This window comes from Anser cygnoides, chromosome 20, assembly GCF_040182565.1.
Source record: "Anser cygnoides isolate HZ-2024a breed goose chromosome 20, Taihu_goose_T2T_genome, whole genome shotgun sequence".
NCBI classification, from domain to species: domain Eukaryota; kingdom Metazoa; phylum Chordata; class Aves; order Anseriformes; family Anatidae; genus Anser; species Anser cygnoides.
The window spans coordinates 4556707-4573880 of NC_089892.1; the positions used below are offsets into that span (position 1 = coordinate 4556707).

Consider the following 17174-nt stretch of genomic DNA (forward strand, 5'->3'; position numbering starts at 1 on the left):
TTGTGGCTTTTCCAGGAAGGTACTGTCCCCTGTCTGTGTCCGCACAGGGTCTCGGTCCCTCACTAGCGAATGAGACACCAAGCAAGGATTTGCTCTGATCTCCCAGGGTAGTTCCAGGCACCGGGGCTGTTATTTTCTCACTTGAATTCCCCTTGCTCTGCTCCACCTCAGTGCCCCAGCGAGTCCCCGTGGGATCCCCAGCACGCAGAGAGCAACGGCTGCCCTGCAGATGGAGCGACAGGGACGGTGACGGGCACCCTCGGGGACAGCAGAAACCGGAGCAGAGTCTGTGAGTGGGTTGCACTCTGCTCACGCTAAATCCCCAGCCCTGCGGTTCTGATCCACACCATCACATAATTTAGGAAAACATCGCTAGCAAAATTCATCGGAGTGACTTTTAAAGGTCTGCCTACCCACCCAGCTCCCTCCTTTATCTACATGCAAGCGTGCTGCTGTACTCGCTTGACTTTTCTTGGGCTATATTTAGATTAAGCATAGATCCACCAAATGTTGCTGTTTCAAGTAAAGCTGGTATATCGCCATACGAGTAGAAAGGCAGTTTGAACCAGAAATCTCTGTGCGTGTCTGCCCACCTTGTCCCTTTGCTGAACCTTGGGCCAATTTAGAGTAAGCCAGATGAGTACAAATGACTTTCTAAAAGGGCTTTTTTTTTTTTTTTTTTTTTAAGTGAGTTTTGCCTGCGGCAAATTACAGTTATAGGCCTTTTGAAATATGTATTTTCCCCTCCGTTCAGCGCTGACATTGTTACTATAATTAGAGCGATGTTGCTCTGTAGCAGCATCTAGTGCCAGGGAGAGGGCCCTCGCAGCACCTTTTCCTTTCCTGGCTGCGCTCCTGGCCCAGAGGCCGGCTCTGCTGGCACGAAGCCACGCAGGAGTGAGATGGTCGGGTATGATGGGCTGTGCCGTGTCCCCAGCTCCTGCCGTGCCCCCGGCAGCGCTGCTGCCTCCTGCTCGGAGGCTCCAGGCCAGGGGGCTCCTGGAGGCGGTGGCACCCAGTGGGTCCCCAGGAGGGGGTGGCCGGCTCCGCAGCCCCAAGCCAGGAGCGACGCCTGGCACCGTGTCACCTCTGCATGGCCTTCGCCGCCGCCGCTTCTCCTGACATCACCCGGCCATGCCACATGTCACCGGCCTCATAAATACAAGCCATGAGCACTGGAGCCTCTCGAGCGCAGCTCTCTGTTTCCAGGGCAACTCCGGCTCAGCCTCGCCGGCTCACCATCTCACGCTCCAGCACCCCGGCTGCGCGTGGAGCTTTCCGGCACCTTTTTCCTCGGGTTCCCCCGGGCCCCCATTTCGGGCGCCGGGCCGAGCAGAGACGCAGCAGCCGGGGGGTGGCCGTCGGTTGTGCTCCGGCCTGGTGGTCCCAGCACGGCGCTGGGCTCCCCTCCTCGGGGGAACGGAGCCGGGAAGAGCCTGGCAGCGGGTCCCACCGAGCGCCCCCCTCCCCGCCCTGCAGCTCTCCTATTTATAGGCCCACAGCGGCGCTGCCCCAACCCTCCGCTCGCTCCCCGGAGAGCCCCAAAGGTTCCTTGCTGCCCCCCCCAAAAAAAAAATGTGGGGTCCCTAAGGGAGGAGGGGACACAAGCGGGGCGCTTTTGGGGTCCCCCTCCCGTGCGCGCCGCGGGGCGCAGGTGCCGCTGCGCGCCCCCGTGCCTCGGGGCCGCGGGTGCGCGCCCAGCGGGGCCCGTTGCGCGCGGCCGGGCGGAGCCGGGCTCGGCCCCCGCCCCCCCCTTACCCCCCCCACCTCCCCGTTCCGCGCGCCCGCCCCCGCGCTGCGCGCTCCCGGCGACGGCGGCTCCCGGGGCGGGGGGGCCCCCATGGCCGGCGCGGCGCGGCCCCGGCCGCCGGGCAGCGCGGGGGGGCGCTGAGCCCCCGGCCCCAGCGAGCGCCCCCCCGGGGCGGGGGGGGGGCACCCCAGGCCCCGCGGGGTCCCGGAGCGGAGGCCGGCGGCTCTTCCAGCGCGGCTCCGCGGAGGCTATGGTGTGCGGGGCACGATGATGATCGACAGCCAGGTGAGAGCTGCTGTCCTTTGGGTTTTTTTTTTTACCCCCCTCCCCTCTTTCTGGGGGAGTCTGTACCCTTCTGAGCACTCCTGGGGGGGGTTCGGGGTGAGACGGAGCGCGGGGGGGCTGCAGGTGCAGGTGCAGGTGCCCGCCCCGGGTGCCAGCCCTCGGGCACCCCGCAGGGGAGCAGCAGCAGCAGCCCCGGGGGGTTCCTTCGGGTTCCTCCTGTTCTGGGGGCGCGGGGGCCAAGAGGGGCCTGGAGGAGTGGGGCCGAAGGACGGGAGTGAAAGGCAGCCCGGCTGGGACGGGGCCGGCTGCTGGAGTGGTGCTGAGGGGTGCTGTGGGGTGCTGTGGGGTGCTGTGGGGTGCTGCAGGCTGTGCCCGCCAGCCGGGGCTGCTGCTCTCTCGGGCAGGTGGCACCAGGAGGGCCCTTGTCCCTGCCCGGAGCGTTTATGAGGCTAAATGAAGCTAAATTGGGCCTGGAGGGGCACAAGCTCCACGCTCACAGCCCCTCCTGGTGCTTTTGGGGGCAGGGGAGGATGAACCAAAGGAGGAATATCTGGGGGGTCTCGACAGAACGCGGCTCTTTGGTCCTGCTGCCTCTCTGACTTTATCCGTTCTGGTGCCCTTCTGACGTCCCGTCCTCTCCAGCCCTGGTGAGGGATGGGGTCGGTGCCCACGGGGGCGGTGGGAAGCAGGTGGGCACCGACGGCCCCTGGAGTGGGTAAGGGAGAGGGCTGATGCCGTGATGGGAAGGTGGTTGGGATCTGGTTTTTGGACTGGAAAAATGTGCGCAGCGAGTGGGTCTGTTCGGTCTGGGCCTCGTTTGCATTGACCCAGCACGCAGACAAAAACTGAACCAGCTCTGTTGGGGGGGCAGCGTGTGAGGCAGGAGCTGGCACCGGCGTGTGTAGTGCACCTCTGGCAAAGGGGACTGGCAGCCCACGTACCGGGGTTTGCGTCCTGACCCTGCCGGGGGTCAAGAACAAGAGTACTATGTCACTGTGGCTGTGGGCTGGAGGGGATAATTCTGCTGCGAGACCCAGAAAATCACGGGTGTAAAGTCGTCTAGAAAAAGACGTTGAGAGCTCAGTCCCCTGCTCGTGCTGCGGAATGCGGGCTGCATTCCTGCGGAGCGCTTTGCACCCGAGTCCGGGCTTCAGCCTTCCCTTCGCTGTTTGTATTTACCCCGTTTTACATCGGGGTAAACTGAGGCACGCGGAGGTATTTGTCCCCAGCCTGAGATCCTGTATGGAGGGGGCGGAACGGCGTAGGGCGCAGCTGGGCCCTCCTGTCTCCCGTTGCACGTCCTGCTCGAGGAGTGTGAGCCCTTTTGCTGTGTAAGGGGTGCAGATCGTCGAAGCCCCGTCCTTTTTTTATGACTACCGGTGAGGAGGAATTTCCAGCTGCGCCCGCGGCCGCACCCCGCCGGCTCCGCTGGCTGCACGGCCCCATTGCTCCTGCCTCGTCAACGTTTCTCTGCCGGGTTGCCAAGGGAAAGACCCACACAAACAGCGGGGAAAACTCGGTGCCGCAAAGTAAATAAGCTGAGCAAACAGGGAGGGGTTTTCGCCTCTGGTCTAATTGCTGCAGGTGCGCTCGGCGCGTCGTGACGCGGGAAAGCAAAGGTTGGTGCGCAGTGGGGAATTTCAGCCTTCAACGCCGAAACCTGCACGTGAACGGGGTCAGAAGGTGGCTCCCACCCTGGGCCAGGCTCCTGGAGCTGCAGGCTTGTCCCTTCTCTCTCTCGCTGCCTGCTTGGGCCGGAGAAGGGAGCAGACGGCACGCGAGCGGGGCTGGGGCTGGCCGAGCCTCTGCGGGACGCAGAGCCTGAGCGCGGGGAGCGGGGCTGGGGCTGAACTGGCTTCGGTGCCCCCCTCGCTCGTCTGACCCGAGGCCGGGCAGGGAGCTGTGCCCGGCCACCTCTGCCAGCCAGCAGCTCGCCGGCGGCCGTGCTTTGCTGCGGGCAGGAGGGCGAGCTGGCAACTGGTGACGGCGAGCGGGGGTCCTGCTGGCAGCGGGGCCCGGGGGGCCGCAGGAGGGGAGATGCTGAGACCCTCCGCAGAGGGGATCCGCGGCTCCATCTGGAGCTCCCACTCGTGTGTGTGTGTGTGTGTGTGTGTGTATGTGTGTGTGCCTGCAGACAGGGCCGGGCAGCATGAGCAGGGTGTGCAGCAACTGCTGCAGGCTCCAGAAGAAACCCCTGGGCTGGGATGCTCCAGCGCCTGATCCGACGCCCTGCAGCTCGGTGCACTTTGGGGTCGGTTTGCTTTGCAAGGGCTGTTCACGTGAGCGGAGGGGGGGGGAGAGGTTCAGGACTGTTTATTCTGGGCATTTTGGGGGTTCTGTTTCTCCGTTTCTTGCGATGTTTTTGCCGTGCCATCCCCTGTACGGTGCCCGCCTGCTGCACCTTGGGAAGCAGGGGTCCTGAGCTTGCCTGGTGATTTAAAAGCAACCTGCCCTATCCGTCACGGCTGGCTTCGCTTGATACCTTCCCATTGCTATAGCAACGTGCGCCTCACCGAGGATGCCAGCACGCTTTCCAGGCAGCAGACGCGGAGAAACTGCTTCACCTGCCCCCAGACTGCAACCGCTCAGGAGCAGGGGGGGGCTGACTGGTAACTGCCCGCAGCTGCTGGGGCTGGAGGTGCCGAGAAGCTGATGCCAGCTCGCTCAGGCTGACCCCGCTCTTCCCACCCCTCCCGAGTCTCCCTAGGACAGCAGGGTGGCAAAGCAGGGGCGGGAGGGCACGGTACCCGGTGTCGGGATCTGGGGTTTCTCTCCAGAGGAGCTCGGGATGGTGCCAGCGAGCTCCCGAGGCCGGCTGGGTGTTGGGGGCTGCTTGGGTTTTACCCTCCTGTACGAGGCCGCCAGGTGAGCCTCACCCGCAGTGCCCTAATGGGATGAGGGGGTTGTTTGCCTATTTTCACCACACGACCTTGCTTCTTGCTCCATCTCCTTGCACGTTCCTCACTGGATGTGCTCTGGGACCCTGTGGTCCGCTCCCCCGTCCCGCTGTCCTTTGCTTTTCCGTGCAAGCCAGAGGCTGTCCCCTGTCGTGCAGCCGTGGGTGGCCGTCGGGATGGCTTCGGGGCTGCCTTCCCCCTCCGGGGGTGGCTGCTGCTGCCCCCGTGCAGCGCTTGGGGCTGGCTGGGGACGTGTTTTGGGAGCCCCGTGCGGGGCCGGGCAGGAGAGCGGGGCTGTGCAGCAGATGGCACTCTTGGTTTCCCTATGAATTATTGCCTTGGGTTTTGCCTTCGTCAGTGCTGGGAAGGGTCAGCGGTGACAAAGAAGGGGGCAGATCTGCTCAGAGCTCGGGGTTTGCGCCTCGCTCACCGAGGAGGAACCGTGTTCGGCTGCTCGGTGGTGAGAACGTGAGGCAGCTCCATCCGTGGAGACCCAAAGTCCAACCCAAACCACCCGGGACCTGCCGTGAGACCTCAGCGGGGCCACGTCAGTCACCGCGTCCCTCCCTCCTGGGAAATGAAAGCCCTGATCCAGAGCTCCCTTTTGTGCCTGTTCCCACTGCCGGCAGCCAAACTGTCCTCAGCATTTCCTCGCGCCCAGCGCCGTGTCCTCCCCATCAGGAGGCCGGCAGAGGTGCCGAATTACATGAATTTCCAGGGCCTTTTGGCTCCCAGGCCACCCCAGCGTGCCTGGGGCTCCCTGCAGGGTGCCGGATATTTGCTTTCCTTACCAATTTATTTTTTTTTCCCCCCCCTGCATTGTCACTTTTGGCTGTGGGTCAAAGACAACACTTGTAGATGGGAGCTGACGTCAAAGGCAGCTCGGCGGTGGCGTGTCAGGGGCTCACAGGCTTCCAGGACGGGGTTCCCGCTCCCCCGGGGCTGCGAGTTCATCCCCTGGGAAATCGGGCTTTAGGTGAGCGCCGGAGCTTGGGGAGTTCGGGGTGTCCCAGGGTGTCCCCTTGCAGGTTTCGCAGGATGTCCGGTGCTTGGGAAGCAAACCCCGTGGGACACGAACCCCGTGGGAAGCAGACCCCGAAGAGACCTTGGCCAGCGCCGGAGGAGCCCGCCTGGCTCCGCACGCAGCCCGGGGCCCTTTGAAGCCTCCCCCCCGGCCCCGCTGCCTCCCTCCCACAGCGGATTTCCCCCCGCCTGCTTCCTGCCTGTCCCAGCTCTTCGCCTCCCCGCGACACCACCGGCGTGAAAAGGGCTGGGTGGGCGCGTGGGGGGAGGACGGCCGGTGTCCCCGGGGTGGGTGGCCGAGGTGTGGGGCCGAGCTCAGCCCGTGCCGGGGCGTCCTTTCCTTCCCCAGGAGCCGGGAGCCCCACGTTGGCTGCCTCGTGCCTGGCCGGCCCAAGGGGAGCACGAGCCCGTTCCTCCTCCTCCTCCGGGCGCTGGCGGTCGTTTGAGGGCCCTGTTTTGCTTGGCAGAGGATGAAAGTCCCCGTGGGCTCCGGCCCTCCCTTCAGCATTTCCATGGTGACAGGCGGGCGCTTCTGCGCTGTCCCCAGGGCACCGCAGCGATGCTGCGTCTCCGCGGGGTGGGTTTGGAGCCCCCAGCACGGGGACACGGGGCACGCTCCCGCCCCAGGGCTCGTGGGGGGGACAGGTTGTCCTGTGCCCCGGGGGGGTAAGCACTGAAACAGGGACGGGTTTTGTTCGGGGTGCCCGTGGCGTGGACGGGGGCGCCTGCAGCCTCGTGTCCCCAGACAAAGAGCCCGTCCTGTGCCTCTGCAGTGAAACCCGTGCTGGAAAATATTAGGCCGGTGCTGTGTGAGTGATGGCAGAGAAGGGGTGGGGAGAAGCCTGATAAATGCTCCCGCTGCCTGCGGAGGGTGTGTTTCTGCCGGGGGGAAGGCATTTTTCTCCCTTCTGCTGCAGCGCAGACCTTCTTGGGGATAAGCGCGGCAGAAGCCTTGGTTGTGCCGTTTGGGGGGAGCTGGACCCGGAGGGCTTTTTTTGTTTGGATGAAGCATCAGGCAGGCATCTGCATCTCGTGGTGCCCCAAAACCCATCCCTGTGAACGGCTGCCCGTTAAGGGGCTCGCAGGGGCTCCTTGCCCCCCCCGGGACTGCAACGCAGCGATGTTGCAATATTCCGGGTCTGGGTCCTGCAGTCTGAGTGCCTGGGCACCATTTTCCTGCACGAGACCTCCCAGCTCCTTTGTAGGAGCCAGCGACGCGCAGCCAGAGCTTGTGGGGTGGGTCCAGGAGGTCTTTGTCGGGACTGGCCCCGCACCAACGGGTGCCACGACCCCAATTCTGGGGGCCTCACCCAGCACCCATGGAGCCGGGCGCTGCACCGGGTGGCTGTGGGCGCTTACACAACTCCCCTTCGCGCTGCTCCCGCTGCTGCTCAACAGGGTGTTTAGTTAATAGGATTATAAAGCTTTCCTGTCGTTAGGCAACGGAAATCAATGGAGGGCCTCCAGGGCTGAGCCTCAGCCGATTTGCAGCGCGGTCGCTCGATGGCGGTGACGGGTGCGTGGCGAGGGACGGGCGTGGGGCAGGAGGGGGACGTGCCACCTCCTGTGCCGTGCCCTGCTCCGGGAGGATGCTCTTGGCCGTCAGCACCAGCCCTCTTTTGTCCTGCTGCAGGGGCTCGGGCTGCAGCCGGTGCTTTGGGGGGGGTTTCCGTGCTTTGTGGCCCACCGAACCTGACAGCGTTTGGGTTTGGTCTGTACCCCCCTGCCGCATCCTTGTTCACCTGCAAGGGGAGCAAACCACGCGCCGGTGTCCAGGCTGAAACACCTCTCCTGCTCTGATCCAGGGCTGGGCTGGCTCCAGAGAGGTCCACAAAGGCCATCGGCTCCTGCTTGGCCGAGGAAGCGGTGCCAGACCCCTCGCCTTCGTGCTGGGAGGCTGGGCAGCACCTGAACTGGAGCCCTGAAGGAAACCTCCAGGAAAATCAAGCTGCTCCAGGAACCCACCCGTGCAACAAGTGTTCCCATCCCTCTGGCTGGCACGGGCTGGTGAGGAGGGGACTGCATGTGGCGGAGGCTTCTTCGGAGCCCCTCGGCCATAAAGCGAAGAGGGAGGACTGGGAGAGCCTTGGCTTCGTGCGCGGGGCTGGGAACCGCCGAGCTGCTCTGGTTGTGTCTCTTATCTCCGAGCCTGTTCGCTGTCTGACAAGTGATCCGGGGCGGCGATGTGGCTCCGCAGATAACCTCCTGGCCGCGGCTTACGTCGCGTAAAGCGCGCCCGGGGAGCTGCAGGCTCAGCAGCACAGCGTCCTGAGGGCTGCAGGGCTGGGGGACAGGACCCCCATCCCCTGGGTGTGTTTGAGCTTCGGTCGCTGACTCGGGGGATGCAGCATCCCCGGCGAGCGCTCCAGGTGCCGTGCAGCACGTCCCCGTGCCCCATTCGCCTGCGGGTCTCGATGGCTGTGGACGTATGCCCGCAGAGATGCCCCGGCCTTGCTGCCAGCCTGGTCTCCCTCGGCAGACGGCTGCTGCTCCAGCCTGGCTGCCAGGTGGAATAAACCCTCGCCGGGCAATGATAATTGGTGACAGCAGGGGCTGTCGCGGCTTGCCCGTGCCCTCAGCCCTCCGTGCCCCGCGGCACCGTGCCGTTGTGGAGCAGAGATGCTGCTGGCAGTGAGGAGCTCCTGGTCGCGCTGGGCTGGCCGGCGTGGGGCTGCGCGAGCCCCGCCGTGCCCCGTGTGCTGCCCACCCCGATCCCAGCGAGGCTGGTGCTGCGGTGGGCGGGTATTTGGCGAGATGCTGGGGGTTTTCCTTAGGTTTGGAGCTGGCTGGGAAGAGCTGCGATGCGCACGTGGCAGCTCGTGGCACCTCTGCAGCCCCCAGCTCCCACACCCGCTGCCTGAGCCCAGCACGGGGAGTTGGGTGCCCCTGCGCGAACGCAGTCACCCCGGCTATTTGTGCCCAAAGATCACGTACGGGCTGCGTGCCGGGGATTTCCCTGCCCGAGAGCTGCGCCCAGGCACCCTCCTGGAGCGGCTCTGCCCGCCCTGCGCCCGGCCACCTCCACCCGGGGGCTGCGGCATGGGTGCCCCCATCCCGGGCTCCGTCCCCATCCCCGAGGGGAGGTCGGGATGGAAACCCCATCGCGGCGTTACCATGGCAGCCTCCAGCAGCTCCCTCCTGACGCCGTACCCGCCGTGACGGCTCAGTATCAGCAGCTCCCGTGGGACCCATTCCAGCAGGATAAAGCGCTCTCGGCACGGGACGCGGCAGCTGGAGCGCGAGCGGCGGAGCCCCGTTGCGCTGCTGATGCGGGGAAGCGGCCTCCGAAGCAGAAAGGGGACCTGTGGGCACCTCCGGGCCGTTTTCTATGGGGAAAGCGGTCCTCGGCCTCATTGGCATCCTCCCCTGGTCCTCGCATCCTCCCCTGGTCCTCGCATCCCCCCAGCCGCGCGTTGCCGCAGTGACCATCTCCACAGCGACTGGTTCCAAGGGGCTGCATCCAGGCACCGCGGCAGGGGGCGATGGGGACGTGTCCCCGTCCCCTCCTCCCCACGGGACCCGGAGGCTCCCGGGGCTCCTTCCCACCCCCAGGGGAGCGTGGAAGTGGGAATCCCTCAAGTGACAAATGTGTGGAGGAATCCCGAGAAAACTAATTGGTTCTCACCCCCCCGCAACGCTCGCTGGCTTTCACTTCGCAGTGGTAATTGCTGCTCCGCACCCATTAAACGGCCGTCTCGTGCTTCACGTGGGCTCGACTGAGAATTAATTTTGCGTACGTGTCCCTTCTGGGGAGCTCGGGCATTCGTTCAGGCTGGGGCCGCTGCCAGGAGCGTAACTTTGGGGGTGCAAGGGCGGCTTCTTGAAGTAAACGCCTGAAACCGAGGGTGCGGTTAAAAATGAGTGGGGTTTGTTCTCTTAACTCACTTGGGACAAGGCAGATTTGGAGTGGGATTTGCAGCAGCACCAGGATACCAAAAAAAAAAAAAACCTTGGTTTTTGCTGAGGATTTGGTGTCCCGCCTGCTCAGGTCCCCTGGAAGCCCCGCGGGACGCCCACCCACGGGACGCCCACCCACGGGACACGCACCCACGGGACACCCACCCGCACGTCCGAGCCTGCTCTGCCTCTCGAGGTCTGCCCGTGGGCTTCCTGTAACCCCCCCGTTTCTGCAGAGGGATGCCACCGGGCTGGGATTTCTGGGCTTTCGAAAGCGGGTTTCCTCTTCCTATTACCGATAAGTATCGAGGGGGAAGAGCTGCTGGGATTTTCCATTTGCTTTCCGCTTGCCCTGCTGCTCTGTTTCCCCTTTGCCTTTCTGCCAGCCCCGCACGGTGACAATAAACCCGGGGGGTTTGCATCGCTTCCCCGAAGCAGGGCACTCTCCTGCACGCGCAGGGTGCAGCGCCGTTTGGGCTCGGGGACGATACGGGGAGTCGCAATTTCCTCGGCAAAACAAACCTTCCGTTGTTACTGCTGTGGGATTTCTTTCGTTTTGTGGAAGCCTTTGATGCTGGGCTTCATCAAGCGCCGGGGTCAGCCTTCCTCGGGTGGGTCTTTGTCCTCAGGAGCGAGTCGCTCGGTGGTAGAAGTAGCTAATGGGCTGGGAGAGGTCGGGCACTGCTTTTGGAGCAGCCTGAGGGCCTCCACCGTGTGCTGGGCACTGACACCCTCCTGTGCAGAAGTTCGTCACCGAAACATGTGGCCACCTACACGGAAACTCGGTCGTGGTCCGTCCCAACGAGCCAAAAAACGATGGGTTTTGGGTAGCAGGGGCTGTGAGGGATGGATGCACGGCCCCGATCAGGAGCTGGTCTCTCTGGGGGCAGCAGCAGAGCAGCCAGGAGCAGGCTGTAGCCAGTGGAGGCATCGCCGTTTCTCTGTTCCTGCCAAGGCCCTTACTGGAAAAGGGCATTTTCCCAGTTAGAGCTGCGAAGCAGCGAGGTCCCGCTGTGGGCTTCCTCTGCTGAATTGCAGGAAACAACAAAACCCCAGTGCAAAACGAAACGGGGAAGCACCAGGGGCTGCGCTGGAGCTTCCCTGTCTGCCCGATGCGGGGGTGAGGGGTGCCGGGGGAAAGTTTCTCCTCCAGCCCTTGCAGGGCTTCCCCGCTCCGTGGGCTCCGTCCTGTGCTGGGGGATCTGTTACCGCTGCGGGATGGGCACGGGGCGCTGCTGCTGCTGCTGCCGCCGGAGGATTCGGGATTGTAGCTCACCCAGGGTGGAGGTGGAGTGGGATGGGGCCGTCGTTCCCGAGCCTGTGCGGGATCGTCCTGTCTGGGCTGGTGTGATGCCGGGGGAACCGTTGCCGTCTGCTTCTGCAGCAGATCTCCCGGTGGCGAGTGCTTCTCGGGACGGCGCTGCAGTCAGTCGGCCCCATCAGAAGGTGCAGTCCCGGCCAGCCAAGCCCAGTTGGTTACTGGAAGGTTGTTACTGGAAAGCCGTGCTCTGCTGAGCTGTCGCGGGGCGGCGAGGAACCCGAGCGGGGGCTCGGCGCGGCTTTGAGTCACCTTTCCTGGGAGCGGGGCTGCGGGTGCTGCCCGTGCCGGGGGCAAGTTGCGTGGCCGGTGACGGCAGCGTGCGGCGCTTTGAGTCACCGGGACATCGTGTGCATAGCGAGACGGTGACTCCGTGCCGGGGTGTTTCCTGGGCCGTGGCACTGCCTTGGCAGCGTGAAAAGGGCCGGGCAGGTCCCATAATATTACCAGGCTGAGAGGTGGCCCCAGAGACTCCGTGCAGAGTGGGGCTCAGCTGGGTTCCCCAGTGCAGCTCTAAAACCCGGGCGTGAGCCAGCCTTGCTGTGGGACTTGAGAAAGCAGGGACTGGGCTGCACCACCCCGGGTCTCTGCCCTGTATGCAGCAAGGGGCAGCCCCAAATCAGGGCCTGCTGCTGCCCCCCGTTCGCCTTGTCTGCACCCCTGGTGCGAGCGTCAGTGCCTCTCCCATAGCCCCGTGAAAAGGTTGGTGCAAATGCTGCAGGAAGGTGCCCTTTGTAGCTAAAGCACCCCGGTGTGTGCCGCTCTCCCCCCAGCACAACTCCTTTTCGGAGCTGTGGGCTCCCTGGGGTGGAGAAGGCAGCCGGTGCTGTGCTCCCCTGGGTGAAACTTCCCACGGAGAACTGACCCCTACCAAAATCTCCGGTGCTCGCTGCCTTTGTTCGGTGCCGCGCTGCGTTTCCAGTGCCATGGGGCTCCCAGTCTCTCGCTGGGTGTGAATTATTTAAGCCTCGCTGTGGTCCTGGGAGCGCAGGAAGGTGTTGGTCTGAAACTGCCTCCGACAATGGGAAGCGGGGATGGAGAAGAGGAGAAGGCAAGAAAAGGGGAGGCTCCCGCCCAGATCAGACATGCTCCCTGCCTCACAGCCTCTCATCCTTCCAGCTCTGCCTGTTTGCCTGCCGCAACAGCCGGAGGGAAAAGCTGTAGCCTCCGCAGACCCGGTTTGATCGCAAGCAGAAATCAACAGCAGGCAGGACCTGTTGTGTCTCGGGGACAATGCGCGGGACCCGCGAGCGCCGCGCATGCAGATGAGGCTTTCAGCCTCGCGCCAGCGCAAGGTGGGAGCCGGCACCGGGATCGCCCCGAGAGCAAGGAGCGGCTGGGGAGGCAGCGTGCCGCGGCATGCTCCCAAAGGGCTGCTCCTCCGACCGCGGGAGCATCGCCCGCTGCACACACGCACACGCACAGAGGCGCGCTCGCTCACACACGCGCACACCCGGCCTCTCGGTGCGGCTCCTCGCAGCCCTTTGATTCGCGAGGAAGGAAATAAGGGCGCTCGGAGCGGCGGCAGCAGCTGTTGGCAAGATGCGCTGAGAAAACCGAGCGGGGAGAGATCTCCGGTCCGCTTCCCTGCCTGGGCTGGAGCCCCTCCCGTGAGAGGAGCGGCGGCAGAGAGAGGAGAATGAGCAGCCCCTCCGCGCCCGGGAAGATGGAGGCGAAACCTTTGTTCAACGTGCAGAAGGCTCTGGTGCAGCCCGTGCAGATGTGCATGTTGGATATCCCCCTGAGCGTGCAGGATGACGATGTAAGTGGCAGGCGAGGCAGCCGCCGGCCCTGCGGGGGCTCCGGGGATGGGGTGGGCGTGCAGGGGGGGCAGAGAGGAGCCGTGACCCCACCCCAGCGCTGGCCGGGGCTGGTGGACTCGAGGCAAAGTTGAAGGTGCCAAGAGGTGGCACCGCCTCCCGGCGCAGCCCTTTCCTCCCCAAGCGCTGCGTTTGGAGCCAGCCCGAGCCTTGCTCTTGCAAAACCCAAGATGAAAGGAGGAGTCGGGGAGGCAGGGGAAGCTCCCCGCAGGGTGGGAGGCTCGCCGTGGCATTCGGTGCGGAAGGGCAGGTTTCTCGCAGGTGTCGTGGCTGGGGATGGCTCGGAGGTGGTGGCAGAGCTCGGGGCCGCCCTGCCCGGCCCCTCTGGCACCGTGGGCACCGCTCCTGCCCGCTCGGCTGCAGCAAAGGGCAGGGCTTGGATGCACAAAGTGGCGCTGGCTGCAGCGCCTGGGTGGATTTCCCCAGGCGTGTGGCTCAGGGTGCCCGTCGTCACCTTAACTCTGCCCCTCGCAGGAACACACCGGGAACCCGACCGCACGGGGGAGAGCCCTGCCCCAAAGCTGCCGGGGACCCCAACGTAGGGGCAGTGCTTCCCCCAGCTCGCGGTGGGCGAGCAGGCGGCATCCCGGCTCCGCGAGGGTTCGGGATGCGCTCCAGGTGCCGTCAACATTTTGGGGCAGAGCTGCCTCTGGCTGGGGAGCAGGGGAAGCCCCCGCTCTCGCTGTGCATGCTCAGCGGTCGTCCTCACCACAGGGGCCTTAAATCTGCATTTTTTCCTGGTGGAGAGCGATCCGAATATAATGGTGAACGTTACCTTCTCTTCTGCGTTACCTGCGTGCTTAAAGGGATAAAATGACACTGAGAGGAGAGGAGGGAGGGCTCCCCTGCGGGCGCCGTGCCGGATCCTGGCAGGGGTGGGCAGCCCCAGCCCAGCCCAGCTCCTCTGCAGGGATGGGCTCGCAGGGAGCCTCCTATATTTAGAAACACCCCAGGGGTTTTGCCAGCACCCAGGGTGCCGCTGTGCTAATGAGGATACCTGCGACGGTCACTGCAGAGCCAGCAGGGCGTGCCGGGGCTGGGAACGCACCCCGAAATCGTGGCAGGGAGGGGAGGAGGGAGGCGAGGGCAGCCTGCGGGGTGCTGGAGCGCGGGAGGAAGGCGCCGACCTCGCAGCCGGGTGCTTTATTCTCATTTAGCTTGATTTGTCAGCAGCTCACACCTCGCCGTAGCCATACCTGGGGCTGGGTTTCCCCGCAGCGTGTGGTGTGCTGTGGGATCCTCAGGGTTCACCAGCGCTGGAGACCGGTGTCCGCCTGGGACGGGGCGTGGGGATGCCCTGCCCCGGGTTGCTCGAAATGACCTCTGCCTGCTAATTGTATCCGTGGTTTCATTGCAGAATGGAAAAAATAATAATAATTAAGGGGGTTGTGCACAGTGGGAGGGATTTTTTTTTGTTTGGTGTCCCCAGCCCTCCATCACCGCCGGGGCGTTCGCTCCATTGTGCGGGACGGAAGGGGTTAGCGCTTCCCAGTGGAAACCCAAACCACTGGGAGCACGTTCTCCAGCATCCCCCTTTCCACTCCAACTGGGGCTCTGCCTGCGTGCCTCGCTGTGTTTGCGCGAAGGAAACCCGGGGATGCTTGCTGCCTTCCCTTCTCCCAGAAAGCGGGGGCGAGGCGGCTGCGCCCCCGCAGCGCCGGCACCTCTCTCCCTGCTTGGAGCCCCCGCAGCGGGGAAGCCGCGGGCGAGGAGCGATGGGGAAAGACCTCGCTGGCGGCCAAGGAGCTCCCCCAGCCGCGGGTGTCAGTGCCTCGTGCCCGCCCAGGGCTGTCCCCATGCTGCCACCTCGCCGGGTGGCATCTCCTGCTCTGCTTCAGCACCTGCAGGCTCACGGCTTGCCTTTCCTCTTGGAGAGGGCGCAGGAAATTTGGGAGAAGATTAGGGACTGTTACACGGGGACTTCAGATGCACGCACCTGAGCGGAGCTCTAATAAGTGGACGGGGTCCAGGGGCCGATTGAAGCAGGGACCACGCTGACAAGCGGCCGAACGCTGCCCAGCAGCACTGCCTCCCGACCCGCCGCGAGCAAGGGAGCGCCCGGGCTGCTCCGCAGGAGGCAGGGATGGGAGCGGATAAAACAAACCTGCATCACGGGAAGGGAGTCGGAGCAGCATCCCAGCTGCGTCACCGTGCCCCGCTGCTCTTTGGGGCGCCCCCTGCCTCTCCCCACTTGTTTACCTTTTGCAGCTAAGGGAGGGAGGAAGGGACATTGGCACCCGTGGCACGTGGGCACCCGTGGCCACATCCAGGGGCTGGCACCCCAGCGTGGTGCCGCGTGCCAGACAGAGGTTCCTCTCGTTTCCGTCCCCCTCGCTGGCTGTCGCTGGGGCTGCCAGTCCCTCCCTTTCGTAACCCAGCCGAACAGTTGCAAAATTTCTCAGGGTGCTTCTCGTGCTACTATGGGTAGGGATTTCCAAACCTTTGCTAATAAAAGAGTAACGGTTTCTGTATCTGGGAAATGGGGAAATCAATGAACGGGCTGTCGCAAGCGATGTAACGGCTTTTGGGGGCACCTCGGCACTTGCCTCGTAGGATGGAGCTGCATGGCAGGCTGCTTGGTCAGCTTCCTTGGCAGTATCTGCTCCCTGCGAGTGGTGGGGACGGGGACAGCGTCCTGTGGTGCTGGGGTGCCACTGCCTGGGCACATCCCAGGGGGTCAATCCCATGCCTCGGGCTTTGGGAAGCCATCGGGTGAAGGCACCAGCACCCTGCTCAGCCCCCCCCCCCCGTCCTTGCTCCTCGGTGACGTCCTCGTGAGCGCAGTAGGTTTGACTTCAAAGCAGTTAGCAAATATTTTCCACTCCAGTGGGCTAATTAGTTAAATTACATTTCACATGCTAATTTATTCCTCTAATATTATTTTTTTTCCCAATGTGCTGACGTACAGGAGGAGATAAAAGCTTGGTTTGACCTTAGAGCCAGGCCCGGAGGAGCTGGAGATGGGAGCGAGCGATCCGTTCCCAGGTTTGCTGTAGCCCAGGTTTATTCCCCGCTGCGTTCAGAGATCTCGTTCGGTTGGGCTTTTTGTGTTTTAGCTGACTGCGGCCTGGGTACCTTGGGTGTAATGTCATCTCCTGGCACGTAGCAGAAAAACTTGGAGATCAGCACTAATGAGTTACCGATGCTCCATTACTCAGGAGCACAGCGGTGTGCGGCACCATACGGCCTCAGAGTGCTGTGTAGATGGCAAGGGACGAATCCTGCCCGGAGGGGCTCGGGGCAGCGCCGTCTCCTGCACACCAGCAGCACCGGGGCTGCCCTGGGGGCTCAGTCTGCTCCTCGACAATCTGCCCTGCGCCAGGGCTGATGGAGCTGCTTGTGCAGGGGCTGGAAACGAGCCTTCCTCACCACGCTTGGGAGGATGAGCGCCCCTGGAAGGGAGGCGGATGCTCTCCCCATCCTGAGCCACCAGGGCTCAGCACCCTCCCATGGACGCAGCGGGTGTTTTCGGGTGATGGGATGAGCTGGCGAGTGGGGGGACGCATGGTGTGAAAACCTTTCGTCCCACTGGTGAACCCTTGCTGGTGACTGAGCCCTGCCCAGAGACTCAGCGCCCACGCCCCCCTGCAGCATCCTTCCTTTGGGTGGCTTTGCCCACCCGTGCCCAGCGGGGAGCGGGTGGGCTTCCAGCCGGCAGGACGGGGAGCTGGAGCTCGCGGGGGTCACGGGTCGGTCCCAGGCGCTGGGGCGAAGCAGTCGCTGAAAACAGCTCTGCAATGAATCAAACGCTTTGTCGTGTTTATATCAAAGGCTGTTTCTTTTCCACTGCCTGTGCATGGTAGATGTTATCAGGAGGGAGGAGCTGAAAATGAGTGCTGGGACTGTTTCCTGACCACAATTACAGACAAAAACAACAAATCCCTCCATCCTCTCTCTTTTGGCCAAACTCTCCTTTCCCCTCGGGTGAATCACCGCTTGGCTTTTTAGAGGAAAACTGGAAACTATGGAAAAAGTCACCCAGGCTGAATCCTCATCCGCGAGGGCAGAATTCCAGGAGAGCGCTGTAAAATCCTGGGACTTGTGGGAAGCAGCAGAACCCCCCCCCACTGCACCCCTGCCTCCCTGGGGGCCGGGTTTCACCCCCCTGGCGAGGCTGCCCCATGGGTTCAGAGCGTGCAAACAAGTGTGAGGGGGCACGGGCGTGCTTCTTGCTTGTGGTGTCC

General features: G+C 63.8%; 1 protein-coding gene across 2 annotated transcripts in view; it reads left to right on the top strand.

Annotated features, from left to right (window-relative positions):
• Window positions 1–1840: 1840 nt before the first annotated feature.
• RALGDS (ral guanine nucleotide dissociation stimulator) overlaps window positions 1841–17174 on the top strand; it is a 48821-nt gene continuing 33487 nt past the window's right edge. The window contains exon 1 of one of the 2 annotated variants that reach the window (XM_066980666.1): window positions 1841–2035. In XM_066980666.1, the coding sequence (XP_066836767.1) occupies window positions 2018–2035 (18 nt within the window). In that variant the 5' untranslated portion in view covers window positions 1841–2017. Of the gene's footprint in view, window positions 2036–12411; window positions 12933–17174 lie in introns of those variants that run through there. The other variant, XM_048053882.2, reaches the window with a different exon arrangement.